Consider the following 22,568-nt stretch of genomic DNA (forward strand, 5'->3'; position numbering starts at 1 on the left):
TTTAGATTGTGTTAACACATGCTCTAACACTAGGGGCGCTGTGGGATAACTGCTCTGGGGAATAAGACCTACATTGTTGGTGGTTTAGACAGCCACAGAAGTGCCTGCAGGAGAGCAGGTCAGAATTTCTCCAGACTCGCTGGGGGCGATTCAAATGCTTTGCCTGTGGCTATTTTTTTTTAAGACGCCCGACAGAGCAATTCAATTGTTGCTCTGTCAGGGCGCGATAGCTGCCAACACCGGCATTTCTGCACACTCTCAGGACCGTGCGAGCAGAAATGTGTGAGAAACCGTTAGCACGCCCTAAACAGAATTTTAGACGGGTTTAGTCGTTTTACACGGCTAAACCTCGCTGAAGAGGGCGATAATTAATGAGTGCCCAGAACAATTGAATAGCAAACTGGGCGCTCGTTAATTATCACAACCTAAAAAACATTTGAATTGCCTCCACTTACCCTGCTAATCATGCTCACTATTGACCGTGGGTGTGGAGAGGTGCAGGCATTCATTTTACATTTGTGGATTTCAAAGTGTTAAAATGTACAAACTCTTATCTACAATGCCACCTGTAATGTAAGTTTATTTAGAAGCATGTTTAAGGAATAAATGATGGTAAATGGTATACTATATTTCATGCTGCCAACTTGTTAAGTGTTCATGGAAATGAAGTTGAAAGAATTGTGAAGCTCCTGATTTCTTATCGTGCTACCAGTAGCAGAAGTTGTGCAGTTGTTCTTTGAAGGTAGTGCTTTTGGGAGGAAAGATGTTAACAGCAAATATGAGCTTATGTTTCGCAATGAGAGAGTTTGATAGTTTGGTTAGCAAATCTCAGTATGGCATGCTAAACTCCTATATCCCTGTATTACTGCATTAGAATTCTTTTTAATATGGCAATTAGAAGTGTTTGAAAGAAAATCCTTTCTCTCATAAAATTCTAAACAACTATAAAAAGCAAAACGTTTCAATTTAGGTCAGTTTTTAACACCACATGCATTATTGATAGATTTTGTATTAGGATTGTGGGAATACATTGTTTACAGTTGGCCAGATCTGCCTAATGGAAGGTACCTAATTGGTGAAATAGTGTAGTGAATTATTACTGTCTCTCATGATGCATTTAATTTACAATTGCTTTGTTGAAAATTGTAACTTGTTGATGTGAGGTTAGATTCTATTTATTCAATGAGTAATATATAGATTTATTTTCTCTCCTTAGGATGCTATGAAGCATTTGTCTCATCTGTTACCAGAGGATATGAAGAAGGAGATATATGAACTGTGGGAAGTAGGTGTAAAACTAATTATTACCACTGCATCTCAGCAGCAAGTGAATATAATGTTATATGTACACTTGGCAACATGTTGCATATTTTTACATTTATATATTTTATACAATAGTGTTCTTTTACTTCTGTTTACAATGATGCTTAGGATGATAGTTCTATTTACTATATCATATGATGAAGGTATGGGGCAATGCAGAAGTCGGAGTGTTTGGCTTGCAAGTGAGAGAAATTATTTGTTTATAAATAAGGTAAGTAGACCTCTCATTGTGTACATTTATTCAACTCGTACATATACTTATAAACAATAGTATGGCCTTTGTACAGATTATTTTTCCACATACTTGTCTAAGAATTTGTTCCAGCGGTGTACAAACGTATCTATCCCGGCATAGAAGGAATCCTTGTCAAGCGCCTGAAGCCAGGAGATGACGGCTTGCCGAACATCACCGTCTGTTGCAAATCACCTTCCACCCAGATACTTCTTTAATGGTCGCAAGAGATGGAAATCACTTGGTGACAGGTCAGGGCTGCAGGGAGGATGGTCTAGCACAGGGGTGGGCAATAAGCGGCCCTCCAGCTGTTGTTGAACTACAAATCACAGTATGCCTTGCAACAGTTTTAGCATGACCAAATAGCATTACTGTGGCAGGGCATGCTGGGATGTGTAGTTCTACAACAACTGGGGGGCTGCTTATTGCCCACCCATGGTCTAGTACCTCTCAATGGTAGCCCCGTAACAGCTCACGCGTGCGGTTGGCTGAGTGTGGCCTGGCTTTATCGTGCAGCAGTATGCCTTTTCGCAGTAACCCAGGTCATTTTCGATTAATTGCACTCCACAACCGGCTCAACGTGTCACAATAATGGACAGCATTCACAGTATATCCCTTGGTGAGGAAGTTAACTAGAAGCACGTCCTTATGGTCGCCCTGATCTTCTTTGCAGATGGATTTGTTTTGAATTTCTTTGAAGGTGGGGATGATGCGTGTTTCCATGTCATGGATGCTTAGTCTCCTGTATCACATGGTGCCCCAATGTTTATACGCTGCAGGAACTGCACTCCCTCCTCATGGAACCGCATCAAGTGCACGAGCAGTACAATGAGTGTCTGCAGGCAACGGTGAAGCATGGTGGAGGTTCCTTGCAAGTTTGGGGCTGCATTTCATCAAATTGAGTTGGCGATTTGGTCAGGTTTAATGGTGTCCTCAATGCTGAGAGATAGAGGCAGGTACTTATCCATCATGCAATATCATCAGGGGAGTGTCTGGCTCCAAACTTATTCTGTAGCAGGACAACGACCCCAAACATTAAGAACTATCTTCAGCGTAAACAAGAACAAGGAGTCCTGGAAGTGATGATATGGCCCCCACAGAGCCCTGATCTCAACATTATCAAGACACTCTGGGATTACATGAAGAGACAGAAGATCTGTGGTTAGTTCTCAAGATGTTTGGAACAACCTCGCTGCCTAGTTTCTTCAAAAACTGCAAGTGTACCTAGAAGAATTGATGCTGTTTTGAAGGCAAAGGGTGGTCACACAATATTGATTTGATTTAGAGTTCTCTTCTGTTCATTCACTTTGCACTTAGTTTATTTTTTAGCAATTAACAATTAACACTTCTATTTTTGAAAGCATTCTTACTTTGCAGCATATTTTCCACACCTGCCTAACGGCCTTATTTATCAATGAGTTTATCACTCAAAATGAGTGATAAATATCACTGTTTGTGATAAATGGTGCTCCAGTCAATCAGCTCCCGAATGTCATTTTTCTAACTGATGATAGTTGGGAGCTGATAGGCTGGAGCACCATTTATCATAAAAAGTGAAATTTATCACTCATTTTGAGTGATAAACTCGTTGATAAATAAGGCCCTAAATCTTTTGCACAGTACTCCGTTTGGAGTATATGTTCAGCGAGTCTAACTGAGAGAGAGGCTGTGGAGGACACTCGGCTCAGCAACTTATGTACTGTACCAGTTGAGTGCTGGATCACGGAGATATCTGTGATTTATATATTATGGTGAGAGGGGTTGTGTCTCACCTGAATTGCGCACATTCCTGTGGGATCAGCACCCTCAAAGGGAGGCTAGAGTGAAGCCTGTGCATTCTGCAGTAGGAGTGAAGGTGTGAAACTCCCAGGTTTGCACAGGCCCAGCTGCAGCTCATCACTGAGAAACAGAATGAGTTTAAAACTCTCATACACCCAGTGCTGTGGGCACTGATGCTGAATAGCGGCCAGCAAGCAGGCCCAAGTGACTGTAGTGCCAGGGACCAAGGGTTATGCTGGGAGCGCATGGTTGATTGTGGCTGCAAGCCTCTGCAGTGGACTGATTGCTAAGCACGAGGAGTACTGGGACCTTCTTTATGTTCATTTGCTTTTTTTTTTTTTTTGTATGTACCTGTCTTTTTTCAGGCCTAATCCTGAGTATGCTGTTCTTAAATGTCTGTTGCCAGTAAAAAGACAGTGTGTTCACCGGAAATGTGCCTACCAAGTCCTTATTTCATGTACCAGTTTTACATATGGTGGCCCGTACGGGGAAAAACTGTGCTACTGTGAAGCTGCAGAAGCGCCAGATGCTTCCAGCGTGGCCAAGGATTTGAAAGCAAAACATTCCGGTATATGCGAGTAATGGTTGGCAGACCTAAATAACCGTAATTGTATTAAAATCACTGGGTAATTTGCTGTGCACTGTGAGTTGCTGCTGGAAAAAGGAACAAGCTGCTTACTTTGTTTTTCCCTCATGAGTTCAAATGCTGACTATTATTCACAAGCTATGATGATTACTGAACAGAGCAGAGCTCAAATACTGAGGGTTAATTAAGCATTGCATTGCTGTTTAACCTCTGTTGGGCTGAACTTGGTTGACTGCATTTCCAAAGATATATTTATTTGTGAAAACTGGAATTGCTCTTATTTAAAAGCGCTAAGTTCTTAAAAACACCTCCCACTGTAAAAATGGAGGAAGTTTTTCGTACTGTAGTAAATTTGCTTGCCTCCCATCAAAAGACAGAGGAGAAAATGTTACAATTGGTGACGCAATCAATGGGCCCAACAAATGCTGCAGGGCATCTAATGAAAATGACCGCTTCAGATGACCCAGAGGCGTATTTGTTAATATTTGAGAGGGTGACACAGTGCTTAAAATGGCCAGTGGATACTTGGGCTGATAGGGGGCAAGCCTATCTTACTGATGAGGCTCTATGCTGATCTAGCTCCTGCTGATGCAGAAAAATTACATTCTGGCTCGGTCAGATCTCACTCCTTCTGGGAAAGCGCAGCGATTCCACGAATGGGCCCTATTGCCAGGGGTCCCAATTCGGATGCAGGTGGCAGAACAGGGGCGAAGTTAACTCCAGGGGGAAGACCGCACTGCCATTCAGATTATACAGCCATAGCCAAAAGTTTTGAGAATGACACACGCATTGGTTTTCACAAAGTTTGCTGCTTCAGTGTTTTTAGACCTTTTTGTCAGATGTTGCTATGATGTACTGAAGTAAAATTACAAGCATTTCATAAGTGTCAAAGGCTTTTATTGACAAATACAGTTTATACAAAGAGTCAATATTTGCAGTGTTGACCCTTCTTTTTCAAGACCTGTGCAATTCACCCTGGCATGCTGTCATTCAACTTCTGGGCCACATTCTGACTGATGGCCACCCATTCTTGCCTAATCAGCGCTTGGAGTTTGTCAATTTGTGGATTTTTGTTTGTCCACCTGCCTCTTGAGGATTGACCACAAGTTCTCAAGTGCAAAAGATGATGTGCACTTCCCCAAAATTGGAAAAGCGAAAGGGGGGGGGGGGGATGTGTGGTGACAGCTGACGTCTCTCACCTGAATTTCCCACATTCCTGTGAGATCAGCTCCTTCCAAGGGAGGCTAGAGTGCAGCCTGTGCATTCTACAGTAGCAGGGAAGGTGTGGAACTCCAGGTTTTTATAGTTGCACAGGCACAGCTGGAGCTCATCACAGAGAGTTTTAAAACACTCATGCACCCTGATGCTGAATAGCGGCCAGCGAGTAGGCCCAAGTGACTGTAGTGCCAGGGACCAAGGGCTATGCTAGGAGAGCATGGCTGATTGTGGCTGCAAGCCACTGCAGTGGACTGACTGCTAAGCACGAGGAGTTCCGGGACCTTTTTATGCTAATTTGCTTATTTTCTGTATGTACCTGTTATTTTTCTCAGTAAATATATTTGTAACGGGGCTATTGTAATTGCATGGAAAGCCAAGACACCAGCTGAAATCTGTAAGTAATTAGAAAGCAATCCTGCCCCCTTGTCAGTGCAAATTAATATAACCTGGTTCAGTCCCAACTGATGGCCTATAAAAAGGTGTCTCATTACCAAGGTGTACACAACAAATATCTCATCAGTAAAAGCAAAGAGCTCTCTCAAGACCTTTGCAACCTTATTGTTGCAAAACATACTGAAGCATTGGTTACATAAGGATTTCTGAATGTTCCAGTGAGCCCTGTTGGGGCCATAATCCGTAAGTGGAAAGAAGATAATTTCACCATAAACCGGCAACAACCAGGTGGTTCTCTCATGATTTCTGACAGACTAAATAGAATTATCAGAGTTGTCCAAGAGCCAAGGACCACTTGTGGAGAACTTCAGATAGACCTGGAACTAGCAGGTATAATTGCTTCAAAGAAAACAATAAGTAATGCACTCAACTGCCATGGCCTGTATGCACGCTCACCATGCAAGACTCCATTGTTGAAGAAAAAGCATGTTGAAGCTTGTTTAAAATTTGCTACACAACATTTGTACAACCCTGTGAAATACTGGGAGAATATAGTCTGGTCAGGTGAGACCAAACTTGAACTCTCTGGATGCCATAATATACACCATGTTTGGAGGAGAAATGGCACTGCACATCACCCCAAAAACACCATACCAACAGTGGAGGTGGGAATATCATGGTGTGGGGTTGTTTTTCAGCATACGGTACTGGCATACTTCATATAATTGAAGGAAGGATGACTTGAAAAATGTACTGAGACATTCCTGATAAAAATCTGCTTCCATCTACCAGGATGCTGAAGATGAAATGAGGGTGGACATTTCAGCAAGACAATGATCCCAAACACAAAGCCAAGGACATTATCAATTGGTTTCAGAGAAAATAAAGCAGCTAGAATGGCCCAGCCAATCACCTGACTTGAATCCAATTGAAAATCTATGGAAAGAACTAAAGATCAGAGTTCATAGAAGAGGCCCACGGAACCTTCAAGATTTGAAGATTGTGTGGAAGAATGGGCCAAAATCGCACTGGTGCAATGCATGCAACTAGTTTCTCCATACAGGAGGCTTCTTCCAGCTGTCATTACCAGCAAAGGCTTTTGTGCGAAGTATTACATTTCAGTTAGCGTGTTCAATAGTTTTTCCCTGTATCATTTCACACAACTTAATTTATGGACATCAATAGTTTAAACAATGTGTGTACTATATAAAATAGTCACGAGTGAAAGGAAATATCTTTCCAAGCACATCATTACATAAATACTGCTGAACCTTGATGTTTTGTTACTGTATCCCAAGTTGGCTGGTGAGAAAATTAAGTACATGCACATGAGAGGTAGTGCAGTATGTTACCTTGTTTCTAGTGAGTACATTCCATTTCCCTTTCTGTGTTGGATTGTTAATCCTATTTTTAAGCCATTTCCTTCAATTTGGTGTAATTTCATTCATGATTATTTAGATACCTGTGGCTGTCAGCAGTCCTGCCAAGAGAACAAAGACATTCTCATTCTCCTGTGCAGTCTAATCTGCTTTTGATTCTTGCTAGTGTTCTGCAGAACGTCATGGTTACCAAGGTGATATATTCTTCCTTCACATTTTAAGCCTAGATTCATAAAACTACACTTGCAGCTTCAGAAAGAAACTTATCCAAGGTTTTTGTTTTTTCTACAGTTATGTAACTCCATATATGACGGATTGGACGTCATATATGTTAATATATTCTGAAAATATAAGAAATGCTAAACTATGGTGATTCTGCTTTACAGTATTATAGATCTTTACACTTTGAGAAAATTGTGTGTATATATAAAAAAAAGCATGTGTATAGCTCAGAGTGTGATATCACATCTCCTGTATGCTTCAGATTAAGCCAGTATTCCGTTTTTTACATTATTATGTGCACAATAGCACTTATTTTATTAGCCTCACTCCCATGAACGACATACATTACTACCCTTGTTAAACCTTAAAACCTCCCTTCACCCAAGACTACCAGACTGTTTGACCCTGTAATTAAGAAGGCTTAACAAACAGACCACTTTAGAGCACTATGGTAAGGGTGTAATAAGCCTGTGATCCTTCCTAAGAGACCGATTGCTCACCTTTTTGTTCTAACTTATTCCACCACTTCCAAGCAACCTATGAAGCAGGTAATTATGTGGTGAAGGCGTAACAAAAGTGGTAGACAAATTGCATATTTCAGTGGTTCCCAAACTGGCTGCCGCAGGACACTTGCAGGGGTGCCATGGGTTGGTGGTCCAGGACCAAATCAAAACCTTTTTGGTCAATGTTATGGGCAAAATCAGTGCTGGTGGCTACCAATCATAAAATTTGTAGACCAACAGAAGCACAACCCTGTCTGCCACAATATAACACACTCTAAGGATGACAGGGAAACACAATTTACTTTATTTTTTCTGAATTTCTTAATGAGAAACGTTTGGCCTAGGGGTGCTGTGAAAAAAATGCTGATACTCTAGGGAGTCATGAGGAAAGTTTGAGAACCCCTGGCATGATGAGAATGATGGGTTATACATAAATGGGATGAAGCTGCATTGATGTGGCTGTTCAGAACACTTATGTGAGTTATTTATATTTTGTCAGTAATAGTGGGTTGAACACCTACCGGGGTCTACAACAGTCATGTGGACACATGTAAAAGATTAAGTCGGGCAGCACAGACGGTGTAATGGCTAGCGTTACTGCCTCACAGCACTGAGGTCGTGGGTTCAATTACACCCTGTGTTTGCGTGGGTTTCCTACGGGTGCTCCGGTTTCCTCCCACACTCCACAAATATACTGGTAGGTTAATTGGCTCCCCACAAAATTAACCCTAGTGTGTATGTGTGTTAGGGAATATAGATTGTAAGCTCCACTGGGGCAGGGACTGATGTGAATGGCCAAATATTCTCTATAAAGCGCTGCGGAATATGTGTGCGCTATATAAATAACTGGTAATGAATAAGTTGCTGGAAGTAATAAATGAATCCCCTTTACATATAATGTACTGTGTAGTGGTCTGTCCTAGATCAAGTGAGCCTTGCATTGTCATGTGGTTCTTTCCTAGGGACACTAATTGTTCTGATTTTTCTTAGGATCTCTGGTCCCTGATTTTGGGGTACCCCCAAAGAGGAATAAAGGCCCTGATTCAGAGCCGGACGCTCTGACCAGAGCGCTCGCTCTGAATCAGGGCCCACCTCCATAAATATGGAGCGTCCTCCTGGACGCTCGTATAGCTGTGGGTCACCACCCACAGCCTATACGAGCATGCAGGATGATGGTCGCGATGGTCTTGACCATCGCGACCATCGCCAGTGCGAGCAGAAGCCTGCGGTTGAGTTTCTCAACCGCAAGGCCAGGAGTGATTTTGGCTCTATCAGAGGCAAAATCACTCCCACTGACATCACTAGTGATGTCAGTGGGGCCGGCTTCTGACGGTAGGCGTTCCCTTGGGAACGCCTCCGTCTGGCAGGCACGCCCACCAAAGGGGGCGTGCTGTCAATCAACATCGACAGTACGCCCCCTTTGATCAGACACAACGAGCGAAGGAACGCTCGTCGCGTCTCGCGCATGACTGAGCTCCCTCCGTCGTGCGCATGCGCAGTGCACACCATCGACCCACTTGCGAGTGGACAGCCGCTCGCGAGTGGGTCTGATACAGGCCCAAAGTCTTTTAAGCAGAATATTAACAACTATAGGAGAGTAATGTTTTACTAGTGGAGAAAGCCTTAGGTCTGCTAGTGAAACAACTGTATCCAAACAATAGTTAAATGCATTAGTTTGAGGTATGCATGAAGTCCATTGCAGCTAAATAAAGTGCCAACACACACCTCACCCCCATCTCCATTTGTTGTCCTGGGGATCATGTTTTTTTTTTGTAAAACAAATGTGCTGATATCAGTGCTGTGTTTTTGGGATGAAGCAATGGTCAGTACAGATGACAAGTGGTGGTATGTCAATCTTGTCCTTTGGGCTGTTAGCTTTTATTAGAGAAAAAAGTGTTTTGCTAACGTATGTACTGTCAAACGTTGCAAGGATTTTCACAGTGAACTGGTGAATTTCCGAAAAATGGCTTGGCAAATATGAATACTAATTTGGAATACCAGATGGCTGTCGAGATATATATATATATATATATATATATATATATATATATATATATATGTCTGTGTGTGTGTGTGTGTGTGTGTGTATGTATGTATGTGTATATATATATATATATATATATATATATATATCTAATATGTGCAATATCAACCTCACGGAAACATGGTGCAGTCAATAAGGAGAGAGAGAGTCTTCACATGTTTTTGAAGTTTTCAAAATCCGAAAGTAACTGCTTTAGGTTGGAGGCTCAGGGCCTGATTCACTGGTGGACACTGTTGCGTCTGTTGCTATAATATGCAAATGCTAGTTTCAGCCTTTTCCTGGTGCAGTACTCCTTTGTCTGAATGAGCGAGCACTTGGATCACCCACTTTCAGCTTCTCTGCACGCTGCAACACTCTCGACTCTTGCACCAGCCCTTTCTCGCTCTGAACATGGCCTCTGTGGCTGCGTTTAGCGTTCACTTCAGGCCACCACCCAGGAACGCACATCACTCTGCCTTCCCATTTCTGATACCGTCTCTCCCGAGCGAAATAGCATCGTTGTGTAACTCATGCGTCTTGGGGGTTTTCAGAACTTCTTGTGCATGCACAGTGGCAAATCGTTCAACTACGTGAGCATGGGCATTGTGTTCAAATTGCCTGCACCTCTGACTCGGGCCCTTAATAACAAAATCTGTCCCCTGACCGTTACTCGTGACGTAAAAAAAAAATGGGTCAAATTGCAGTTATTTAAAAGTTTGGTTTTATAAGTCGTACATTTTTTTGTTTTGTTTTGTTTAACTCTGTAGTTTAAGTTTTAACTCTGTTGAATGTCCTGTTATATGTGCCATAAATACCAAACCTCAGCCAGTCACTATCTTCACACTTATCTGTTGACTATCCTTTACGAATGAAATTCTAAATTCTTGATGTAGTAGACGGAATCCCTTCAAAACATTATGACAAGAAATCTAGCGAACCTCTGAGTAATATATTAATATATATATCCAACTTGCTGTCCATTTCACTGAACAAATCCGCAAACTGACGTTTATTCAAGCCATGTGAATGTATAAAATGTACAGTTTTCTTCACAAATTTCATTACAATAAATCTAAGATCAGTACAGTCTCCGACATGCATGCACAGTGGGTGCCGGGCTGTGCGCAGCCCCTCTAACTGCTCCTGCTGCAGCAAGCACCGGGGCAGACTGTAGCCGGGGGACTGCTTTGCGCCAGGGATGGGACAGAGCAGGAGGCGGATGAGGTGACCCGGCATATGCTGGGTCCCTTTTACTAGTTAGAATATAATTTTTGAGCAAAGCACTTCCAGTTGTATAGTGCCATGAACACGCAGAAGTGACCTATATCAACCAATCTAACTAATTTAGCTAGCACAGTTTAAAAAATTACAGGAGCTAATTGCTTAGTATGGGCGACTTCTCCACTTTATCTCTCTCGAAGGTTTGATGCATCTTCCCCTTAGAATTTTAAGCCATTAGTTATAACAACATGTAGCTGGCTTTTACTACGGCTTTATTTTCTGTATGAACTTTGGTAAACATACATTGCTCCTTTACTAAGCGACGACTTTAAATCGTTCACCTTATACTTTCTTATTTTGGTCGGCGGATTTCATAGGGTAGAATTCAATTAATCGTGAATGAATAGCGCCGGGTGGGTGTTTAGGCGCGAGAACCTTACAATTTTAAGCCATTTATAACAACATGTAGCTGGATTTTACTACGGCTTTATTTTCTGTATGGACTTTGGTAAACATACATTGCTCCTTTACTAAGCGACGACTTTAAATCGTTCACCTTATACTTTCTTATTTTGGTCGGCGGATTTCATAGGGTGGAATTCAATTAATCGTGAATGAATAGCGCCGGGTGGGTGTTTAGGCGCGAGAACCTTAATTCTCTGACTAAAGTGCCGGGCGCTCAGCTGTTAGCGCCGCGCTAAGCAGGAAAACAGCTGCGCGCCCAGCACTTTTGCCTGATTTCTCCTCGCATCCCCAGGGAGTCGCGAGAAGAATACTTAGCCCCTGCCCAAACACCTCGTTGAATTGAATAGCTTCGGGAGATCCCTCCCACGGCTATTCAACATCGCTTTGAATTGAATTCCCCCCATAGTGTCTTTTGTATTGTAGTCTTTTGAGACACTAAGGGGTAAATTTACTAAAGTGAGAGTTTTTAGAAGTGGAGATGGTGCCCATAGCAACCAATCAGATTCTACTTAACATTTAAAAAGCTCCTTCTAGAAGATAATTAGAATCTGGTTGCTATGGGCAACATCTCCACTTCTAAAAACTCACTTTAGTAAATTTACCCATAATACTCTGGAAATTACTTCACAACACAAGTAAGCTAGTTTCCCATCTCTCTTAAAAACAGCAATGTTCTGCTTCGATGGACTTGGACCTGATAGTGAGATTTTTAAGAATCTCTACTTACTGCATGTAGAGTTACAGATGTGTCCTCCTACACTGTTTCTACAGTTGTGTCAAACAGCCCTTCTCGACGCACAAGGGCCCATGCAACTCTACTAGAGCTGGGCATCTCTTTTCCCCGAAAATGCGACTAGGACGCACCAGCAGACTCTTAATTGATTAATTTGATATGCGACAATTGTATGTGTGTCTGAGTCTGGGTCTCTGAATCTGTATACAAAGTGCTACAATGCAGTGGCTTTTTTTCCTCTGTGCTTCATATACAGACTCAGTCACACACAGATATACAACTGTCTCATTGATATGAACGATACAGCGTTGAACAATATCATTATCGTTAAGATATATCGTTCCATGTGTACGCACCTTAAGACCTCCATTCCCATCCCATATCTAAACAATATAGTGCAGTTTATTTTTAATGTTATAAAAATATTGAGCATCATTTTATATTATTTGTTCACTATTTGATTATCAACATTAATGTTGTTTGCAAAAGAGGACCCAATTGACTGTTTGAAAAAAATGACTGTTTAAAATCTGCATGTGTATGTCACACTTATAGCGCTAGCAGCTAGCAAAGGAGTCCCCACCGGCTGTTCCAAATCTGCTAGGGTCAAAGAAAGTGGCTCCAGCTCCTGGAGGGATGATTAGAGGAATGGGAGTTGGCTTTAATCTTGCGGAGTCAAATTTTTGCGGCTCCTATCTCCTGATGATATAGATTAGGAGGCAGCTTCAAATCACTGTCACTTATGCCTCATATGATCTCAGGTAATACAATTGGCTTCTTCGCCGTGTACATCATACTGCTAACGTTGCGGCTAATCCTATAGGTTTCAGCGTTGGATCCCGTGATGTCGTGGGCCGCATATTTGACGTGGCTGATCTAGAGGTTCCTTGACCACAGAAGCATGTCAAGTAGACGAGATGGAGAGAATCTAGAAAAACCCTTTTTTGCTAATTGTGATTTTCTGTGACTGACATTATGTATTCTAAGTTCTGGTAATTGTCCTCTGTAAGAGTATCTTGTGCTCACTGTCTAGAAACAAGCACCACTCCCATAACAAAGCTACCATTATTCTAAAGCACCACAGATTTGGATCATCACCCTACCCCCTTACACCTTTACTTTGCAGCCTTGCCAGAACATCTGCAGCCCAAAATTATGTTTATTGTGATTTACTCTTCTCTCGAGAACTGGTCTAAATGTGAAGCACCCTATTAGCATTACATTAATTTAACTAGAGTACATACATTTGGTTCTCTACTGCAACAAAAGAAACCTTTCAGCTAATTTTAATGGGCTTATTTTTTTTCCCCCCTGTTATTACTGTGAAGTATTAACATATAGGGGTCTATTTATCAAGCAGTGAAAAGTGTGGCGAAGTTGATCCGTGGAGAAGTTGCCCATAGCAACCAATCAGCTTTGAAGTAGCATTCATCAAGTACAGTCTATAAAGTAATAGGTAGGAGCTGATTGGTTGCTATGGGCAACTTCTCCACTGGTCCACTTCTCCACGCTTTTCACTGCTTGATAAATAGACCCCATGGACTAGATAGGTGGGTTAGTAATGGACAATATGCCAGTCTTATTGTACAGATGTGTCCTCATACACCGTTGCTCAAATTGTTGCAAATAGCCCCTCTCGGTCAGCTAGGTAACGAGTCTTTCCCACTCAAAGTGTGCATCTTCTCCTAAATAAAATAGCTAGGAGCGTCAAAACTGTATGGATGGCTTGCTCTGATCAATTTGATGTGCAACATTTGCATATCTGTGTGTGACTGAGGGCCTGATTCAGAGATGTACACTAACCCCATAGTTAGCGTACATCTCTGTTTAGAGTCTGCACATGCGTAGGACCCATTCTGCGCATGTGCAGAACCGGTCAGCTATCTTGCATGTAGACTCCCTCCAAGCAGCATCTTATTTTTGGTTGGTTAGCTTGCATGATTTTAAAGCACCATTAATATTGAATGCAAAACCAGGCATTTTAAATATTCGCGGCTAAGTAAATATAGCCTTAGGGTTTATCCAAGTAAGTTTAGCGCTTTTGCCTTTCCACCCAGACTGCTAAAGTGGGTAATCAAGCTAGATTTATCATCACCATTTATTTGTAAGGTCACAAGTCTCTCTCTGCACTTTGCAGTGCTAGAGGCACCAAATTCACAGAATTATTTTTGTTAATAGTTTAACTTTGGGCTAATAAAACTGGCAGTGGAGTAGAAGTGTGTCATGCTGTAAGCACAATTCTCAGGATGTGGAGTACATTGATGCAATTATTTTCTGCCTTTTGGTGGTTTTTAATGGGATGCCAGCAGTGCCTTGGCTGCTATATATCATGGACAGAAAATTGAACTCTGAATGAATAAAGAAAGTAAACAGATAAAAACAAAACAAAAAATTAATGATTCCAAACAATGACTGCAAATACTGAAATCTATTTAGAGTGAGGAAAAAGATGGAATTTGCTATACTGAAGCAGATCCTGAAGACATGTAATAAAAACTGAATAGATGGCAAAGTAGGACATTACGTTTTATGCTTGGAGCAATACAGCACAGACAAGCTGCTGCTGATGCATAGTGATCTGTGTGGTCGTGATGAGAGATAATTTGACAAACAGTGAGAATGCCATGGCAGTCGTTACATGTTGGCTTTCACTTATTGCACAAACTACCCTTCAGTTTTCGGTTGTGAGTTATCTTTTTTTCTTTTTAGCCTAATCAGCGTGCAGTATGACAGCAAAAAGCCTGTCTAAGCAATAGTAATATATGAAATCTAATCATATAAAATGAAATGAATGCCTTCTAGCCTTTGTAGTTCTGCCATACAAAACATGTGATAGGCTAATGGTGGTTATTTTTTAATTTGTCTTTCATGTAAATAATGTTACAGAAAATGTTTTAATTTTCCAGATTATGTAAATATATTGTGAATTCTTTGAGGAGAAGGCTAGATAAGTGTTTAGACTTGTTTTCTATAGTGTAAGTTTTGTAGAAGTCCAAAATAAAAACCCATCCTTAAGCCAATTCACAACTGCAACTCTTAAGCCGGGTACACACTGGAGCGAAGTTTGCATGATATGACGTTTCCGGCCGAATCGGAACGACATTTTGGCCGCATCGCTCAGTGTGTACGGCCAGTGTGCGTGCTCCCGCGGAATGCTTGCAACATCGTCCGGTCAGGTAATGAAGGAAGAAACGAGGTATATGTTACCCTTATGTTCAGTTATTTGGTGGTTGACAGGGCTGCACTTCTTTTTGTCCACGTATTTTTTGATAGGCAAAACCAGTGCTAATGACTGCCAATCACACTGACAAAATAATATTTTTTTTTGATACTGGACTACCAATTTTAGGCACCCCTGTAAGTGCCCTGAGGCACCCCAGGGTGCCACAGCACCCAGTTTGGGAACCACTGGTTTAGAATTTACTCTAATAGTGGTCAAAATAATGAAAATGGCAAATATAAGGTCGGTTGGGCTTCCATGTATGGTCAATTGTGTGCCATGGCATCTAGTGTACCAGTGTCTGAGGAAAAATGGTAATGTATCCCTCTAGCACAATTCCAAAGTCCGTCAAGGAACACTTGGTTGAAGGTGATGGAAAGTGGCCAGCCTTCTAAAATATTCCATAAATGCTTCATGGAGTTCAGATCGGTTAACATCCATTTCGTTCTCATGAAATCGTTGGGTACTATACATGTTTTTTGAATGGGAGCATTGTCATTTATGATATTACTGCTAAAGAAAGGAACTACTGCTGTATGGGTCGAAGATGATCACACTATACTACTAAGTAGCCATTAGCATTGACCTTTCCTTCTGAGAAAATGATTACACTCCAACCATGCCAGGAACATAAGCACCACAAAATTACAAAGCCACCAGACCTCTTCACTGTTGTATACAAACGTTCACACATCTGTGTGTTGGAAACAAGGTTGGGCATAATTAATCTGTTCATATTGCCTTCCACTGCTCTAGCCCATTGCAAGTACTCTTTGCAACATTGATCTTGCAGTTCCAGGTTTCTGGAAGTGTTTATGCACTGCAGTCTAGCTATACTGATCTGTGGAGTTTCGGCGCTTTTATAATCAAGCTGGTTGCTCATGCCATAGTATTTCCTTGTACTTCTGTTTATTACATGGAAAGCACATTCCTGGTAAATACTCAACCTACTATTGTCTTATGCTTATGCCTATTTTCCCTTGGAGCTTAATGCATACATCACATTATTGTCATTGCTGCTCATGAAACATTAGCATGTTGAGCTATCTTAGTCACTGAAGTGCCTGCCCACAGGTTTCAGTTTGCTTTTACTTTTGTGTTGTTAATTTACTCAGGAGTTTCAAATTGCTAACCACTACATGATGATCTCCTAGATGGTTTAAAAATATCAACTAACCAGAATTTGCTTTTAACCAAACTGTAGTACTGTACATTTAATACAATATATTTACAGTGTCATTTAGGTGGCATCCAGTAGAAGTTCACTTTGTGCTTCATATGCCCTAGAAAAGATCTTGACATTTCTTGGTCCATCATGTGATGTAGTCTCAAAGGTTGTTTTTGAGGGTCGGACAAATTTAGAACAGTAGATGAATAATATTAGGTAAGGAGTTAACAGGCCTATAATATGGGAATAACTGGGTTTAGTGACATCATCTTATCAGAAGCAGTTTCAGTGCTTCAGGTTAAAGCAGCTGTGCACTGAGAGCTTTGACAGTAAGTGAAGTGCTCCTAGTGGTTTCCTCTCAGTTCAAAATGTTTAGGTAGAAGTTAATGGGCTTTTGCCTGAAGTGGATGTATGTGTTAGGGAACTTGGAGTGCCAGTAGGACAGGGGCTGATATAAATGATGAATTAGAATAGCAGCAGCTATTCTATATCTGGGATTTGTTCATTTTGTCATGAATATGATCCCGGAAAGGATTGAAGCGTTGACTATTACTATGCATTAAATTGGAAGAATAAACACTTTAAAAAAAAAAATAAACAAAAATCTGTTATCTACAAGCTCGGTGAGTTACCCTGCAGTTTGGTCTATATTTTTATAAAATTGCTCCCTTATCTAAATTAGGCCGTCATGCATGTTTTTGTGATGACTTAAATGCAGTTGTGGCACGTACATGTCAAACCCAATGCGCATACTGTTCAAGTTAGGTGTGACGTGTGGGCACCACAGCGACTGGAGAGAACAACAGGAAGGGGGTAAGAATAGCTGATTCGGAGAGACATGAGACCATGAGCGACCAAGGCTCATTTATGCGTGTGGGGAGCGAAGGCAAGCCTGTCCGATCCTACCAAAGAGCTACTGTAGCACAAATTGCTGAAGAAGTTAATGCTGGCTATTATACAAAGGTGTCTGTATAAACAATGCATTGCAGCTTGTATCGTATGGGGCTGCATATCCGCAGACCGTTCAGATTGCCCATGCTGGCCCCTGTCCACCACCAAAAGCGCTTACAGTGGACATGTGAGTGCCAGAACTGGACCATGGAGCAATGGAAGAAGGTGGCCTGGTCTGATGAGGCACTTTTTTTTTTATTTATTTACATCATGTGGATGGCCGGGTGTGTGTGTGCATCATTTATCTGGGGAACAGATGGCACTAGGATGTACTATGAGAAGAAGGCAAACCGGCGGAGGCAATGTAATGCTCTGGGTAATCTTGGGTCTTGCCATTCATGTGAATGTTACTTTGACAAGTACCTACCCAAATATTGTTTCAGACCAAATACACGCCACCCCCAGTGTGTGTTCTTTGTTATTGTGGGATCCAGTCCATTCTCTCTAAACTGGTTCTGGTTTCCGCTGTAGAATTGTATCACAGGCTGTGTATACGCTAGGACTAGTGTTTGTTATGAATGTTAGGTGGACAAGCACTGTTAAGAAGAAGCAAAAAATGCTGAAAAATTAGTCATAAAGGACTGTTAAAATGATTTTGTCTGAGGTGGATACAAAATGTGTCTAAAAATAAGAGTAGCTTTTGATAGATGGATATATTAAAACATTTGAAGGGGGTGCATATCTTGTATTTATGTGGATTTCCTGTGCTTTACTTGCATATGAGTGTCCTCACTCCACCTCTCTAAATGCAGGAGACAATAAATGCAAGATACACTTAACTCTAAATACAATTCTAAGTTTCTACTTCAGGGTCCATAGGGTATCCACAGGATACCTTGGGGTATAGGTGTGACGTCAGTCGCAGGGCACCAAAGAGTTAAGCTTTCAGCCTCCCAGGATGCACTAGGTCCCCCTCCTATACCCCGCCCCCGAGCCAAGGCACCTCAGTTTAGTTTGGTGCCCGGCCGGAGTCGGGTGCACCTGTTGGAGTGGGGGCTAGAAGAGCCCCTGAAGCTTATTCTTCATGCAGCTGTGGCTGCACAACTGGATGAACAGCATGGACAGTCAGTCCTGACGTCCATGCTGTCTTCCCTACACCCCGCCGGTACCAGAACGCCGGTACTGATCCGGGGATGCTGGTGGGCGTCTGGGGTCACAGCTAGCGGTGACCCCAGATGCTCCGGACCATGGCCGGATTCAAGGGGGACAGAGGTAAGCAGCGGGGTCCCGCGGTGGGTCCCCGCTGATCACATGGTCCTAAGTCCCCAGGCAGGGGGCTCCCTGGGGACTGGCTGCAGCGTGGAGCCAGGCGACCAACCTGCGCTTCCACTACCCCCTGGGACAGCGGACCGCAGCAGAGCGGTAGCGCTGCGGCGTCCCAGGGGTTAAATGCATGCCAGGGGAGCGCGCCTTCCCTGTCTCACAGCCGGCGCCTCCCCCGCTGCACACAGCCCTCTCTGCATGCTGCCGACTGGTCCTGTGGCAGCGCTCCTCCCCCAGGCCAGCCTCCTCTCTGCTCCTCGGCGGCCATCTTCTCCAGAACGCATGGTGAACGCTGCTGGAAGCGCTGGAAGGAAGCATCGTGGTCTGGGTCCCCCCGCATACCTCTCCTCCGCTGTGGTCAGGTCTGTGTATGCAGCGCTGTGTCCTACCAGGCCCTGTGTCTGTGTAGTTGAGTGATCAGCGCTGTTAGTGCAGGAATTGTTATTTTTCTGCATTGTATGTGACTGTGCTAGCGCTGCTGCCTGTAATCTTTTCTTCTCTAAACTGTCAGCTTTATTACTGTCCCTGTTCTTTCTGCTAAAGCCCTTGCGGTGCGGTGCTGCAGGGTGGTCTCTCGCCTATTTAATACTTAATTGGTGAGAGAGGTCACATACGTGGTGCCATCATGTCTGAAAGTGATTTTCCCCTCTGGCTACAGTGTACCACGTGCAAAGTACCGTTAGCGGAGGGGGAGGGTAGCGCGGAGGGCCTTTGCCGGCAGTGTTTGTCCATGGCGCGGCCTATTACGGTTACAGCACCGGTACAGGAGCCGCCCTGGGCTTGTTTCGCTCAGGCGTTAACAGCTTTAGTGGGCCAGTTAGCTCCGCAGCCCGCGTTTACTCCGATGGGTTTGTCCCAGCAGTCTGTGGTGTCGTCACCCATGCAGGGGTTCCCACGACAATTGGTGGTACCCTACAGTCTCCCTATTTCCCCGCTCCCGGGTTCTCAGGAGCCAGCTTGGGTTAACTCCCTGACGAGTTCTGTACAGCACTTGTCGGATGTGTTGCAAGGGGAGTCTGTGATGCGGTCTCATAAAAGGCCGGTGGCGTCTCTGTCCGCTCCTTATGAGGATGACGAAGGGACGTCTGATGATGGGGAGATTCTAGATCCTTACGATCAGGAACCTCTCCATACTAAGGACGCTGATGCTAAGTCCAAAGTATATATTCCTGGACTTATTCGGGCGGTCCGCACAGCCTTGGTGATTGAGGACGAAGTTCCCCCAGCGGCTAAATCTAAGTATGCCTTTTTCAAAGATGTGAAGGGCGATGCCACAGTCTTTCCTCTTTCGGGTCAGTTGGTGGACCATTTAGAGGAGGCGTGGAAACAACCTGGCAAAAGATACCAGCCGCAGAGACGCCTGGCGGTGGCTTATCCGTTCGCGGATAATTATTTTGCGAAGTGGGAATCCCCTCCACAGGTGGATTCTCACGTGACCCGTCTTGTCCGTAGTGCCACATTGCCGATGCCATCCATGTCCTCCCTTAAGGATGCTACGGACCGCAAGGTAGAAATCTGCCTGAAGTCCGCTTATTCCCTTGCAGGGGGGGCAGCACGGCCGGCTATGGCCATTTGCTGGGTTGCCAGAGCGATGGAGCGCTGGGCGGATTCATTAGAGGCTTCTTTTGAATCCGACTGTCCGGCCGATCAGGCGGAGTTGATTGGCAATCTCCGTGATTCGGCCACCTACATCAACGAGGCGGCTCTAGACATTAGTACTCTGGTGTCTAGAATTTCTTCAGCAGCGGTAGCTGCTCGTCGCACCTTGTGGCTGCGATCCTGGAAGGCGGACGCAGATTCCAAGAAAGGTCTGGAAGCGTTGCCGTTTACCGGAGAAGTTCTCTTCGGTCCGGATCTGGATAAGATTGTGGCCACGCTGGCGGCAGCCAAATCTGCCTGTCTCCCGTCGGCCGCTGCTCCTTCTGGTTCGGGACCATCGTCCTTTCGGTCATCTAGGGCCCAGGGCAGGCCCAAACCACAGTCGTTTCCTCGACAGGCTGGCCCTAAGAAATCGGTCAAGCCCCGGAAGCAGGCATGGAGTACCAGACGTCCGGCCCCCAAGCCAGATGACAAGCCTGCGGCCTGACGGTCCGGGCCTCCCTTTGGGGGATCCCAGGGTGGGAGGCCGCCTGCTACAGTTCGCCCAGTGTTGGTCGACCACTACGACAGACACTTGGGTTCTGGAGGTGGTTTCCCACGGATACGCCCTCTCCTTCCGGCACAGACCCCCGGCTCGCTTCTTCACCACGGGTCTCCCATCAGACCGGAACAAGGCTACGGAGCTGCGGAAGGTATTGCACACTATGCTCCAGGCTGGAGTTATAGTGGCGGTTCCATTCTCCCAGAGGGGCCAGGGTTTCTATTCAAATCTATTTTTGGTACAGAAACCCAATGGGTCATATCGTCCGATTCTCAACCTCAAAGCACTCAACAAGTCTTTGCGGGTCCCGAAGTTTCGGATGGAGACCCTACGGTCCATCATTCTGGCGCTGGAACCTGGGGACTACTTGGTGTCATTGGACATACAGGACGCTTACCTGCATGTCCCTATTCTTTGGCGCCATCAACAGTTCCTCAGGTTTGCAATCAGCAGCGACCACTTCCAGTTTCGGGCGTTACCTTTTGGCCTGGCAACAGCACCACGTGTTTTCACCAAGGTGATGGCGGTCATGGCGGCTTCTCTGCGGCTGCAGGGAGTCCGCATGTTGCCGTATTTGGACGACCTGTTATTGGTGGCAGGATCTCCAGAGCTCCTGTTACGCCACTTGGACCTGACCATTGCACTGCTGCAACGGCACGGCTGGCTAATCAACTGGCAGAAGTCCACTCTAATCCCGTCTCGGAGGATTCTGCATCTTGGAGCCTTATTGGACTCGGGACAGCAAAGGATCTTCGTGACGGAGGACAAGATCTCTGCTTTACAGTCAAGGGTGCGCAGTTGTCTGCACAGCCGCCGGGTGTCCTTACACTCGGCGATGAGGTTACTGGGCTCCATGGTGTCGGTGTTCGACATGGTGGAATACGCCCAGTTTCACTCCAGACCTCTGCAGCACCTGATCCTGTCCAAGTGGAACGGGCTGACTCAGTCTCTGAAGTCCCAGACGATTGTGCTCACCCAGGAGGTTCGCCTGTCCCTTACGTGGTGGTTACAGACGACCCACCTCAACAAGGGACGTCCGTTCTGGGTTCCAAATTGGGTCCTGTTGACAACGGACGCCAGTCTTCGGGGCTGGGGAGCAGTTTCGGGTCCACACTTGTTCCAGGGCAGGTGGACGCCGACAGAAGCGGAGCTTCCAATAAATATCTTGGAACTCCGTGCGGTCTTCAATGCTCTCCAGCAGGCACAGCGGTTTCTCCAGGGTCGCCCGGTGCAGGTCCAGTCGGACAACGCTACCACCGTGGCCTACATAAACAGGCAAGGAGGAACTCGCAGTCGGGCGGCTCTCGTAGAGGTCTCTCGGATCCTGGTCTGGGCGGAGCGCAATCTTCCGGCCATATCAGCGGTCTTCATCCCGGGAGTGCTCAATTGGGAGGCGGACTTTCTAAGTCGCCAGGACGTTCATCCGGGGGAATGGTCCCTGCACCCGGACGTTTTTCAACTACTGGTGGACAGGTGGGGTCTTCCAGAAATCGACCTCATGGCGTCCCGGCACAACAACAAGTTGCCGGTGTACGGGTCTCGCACAAGAGACGAAGGGGCGTCTCTGGTGGATGCTCTGTCCGTCCGGTGGACGTTCCGGTTCGCATACCTGTTCCCTCCGGTCTCCCTTCTTCCACGGGTAATCCGGAAATTCAAACAGGAAGGAGGGACGCTCCTGTTGATAGCTCCCGCGTGGCCCAGACGGCACTGGTTCTCAGACCTTCAGGGTCTGTCCGTGGACATTCCTCT

The 22,568-nt window shown here is 44.6% G+C and overlaps 1 protein-coding gene across 3 annotated transcripts in view; it reads left to right on the forward strand.

The window, feature by feature from the left end:
- Positions 1-22,568, forward strand: part of HDDC2 (HD domain containing 2) — a 58,986-nt gene that overhangs the window by 21,422 nt on the left and 14,996 nt on the right. For all 3 annotated transcript variants that reach the window (XM_088443063.1, XM_088443065.1, XM_088443066.1), the window contains exon 4: positions 1,217-1,285. In XM_088443063.1, coding sequence (XP_088299189.1) covers positions 1,217-1,285 — 69 coding nt within the window. The remainder of the gene's footprint in view (positions 1-1,216; positions 1,286-22,568) is intronic.

The sequence above is a fragment of the Taudactylus pleione genome, unplaced genomic scaffold (assembly GCF_031769625.1).
Source record: "Taudactylus pleione unplaced genomic scaffold, aTauple2 ptg000326l, whole genome shotgun sequence".
NCBI classification, from domain to species: domain Eukaryota; kingdom Metazoa; phylum Chordata; class Amphibia; order Anura; family Myobatrachidae; genus Taudactylus; species Taudactylus pleione.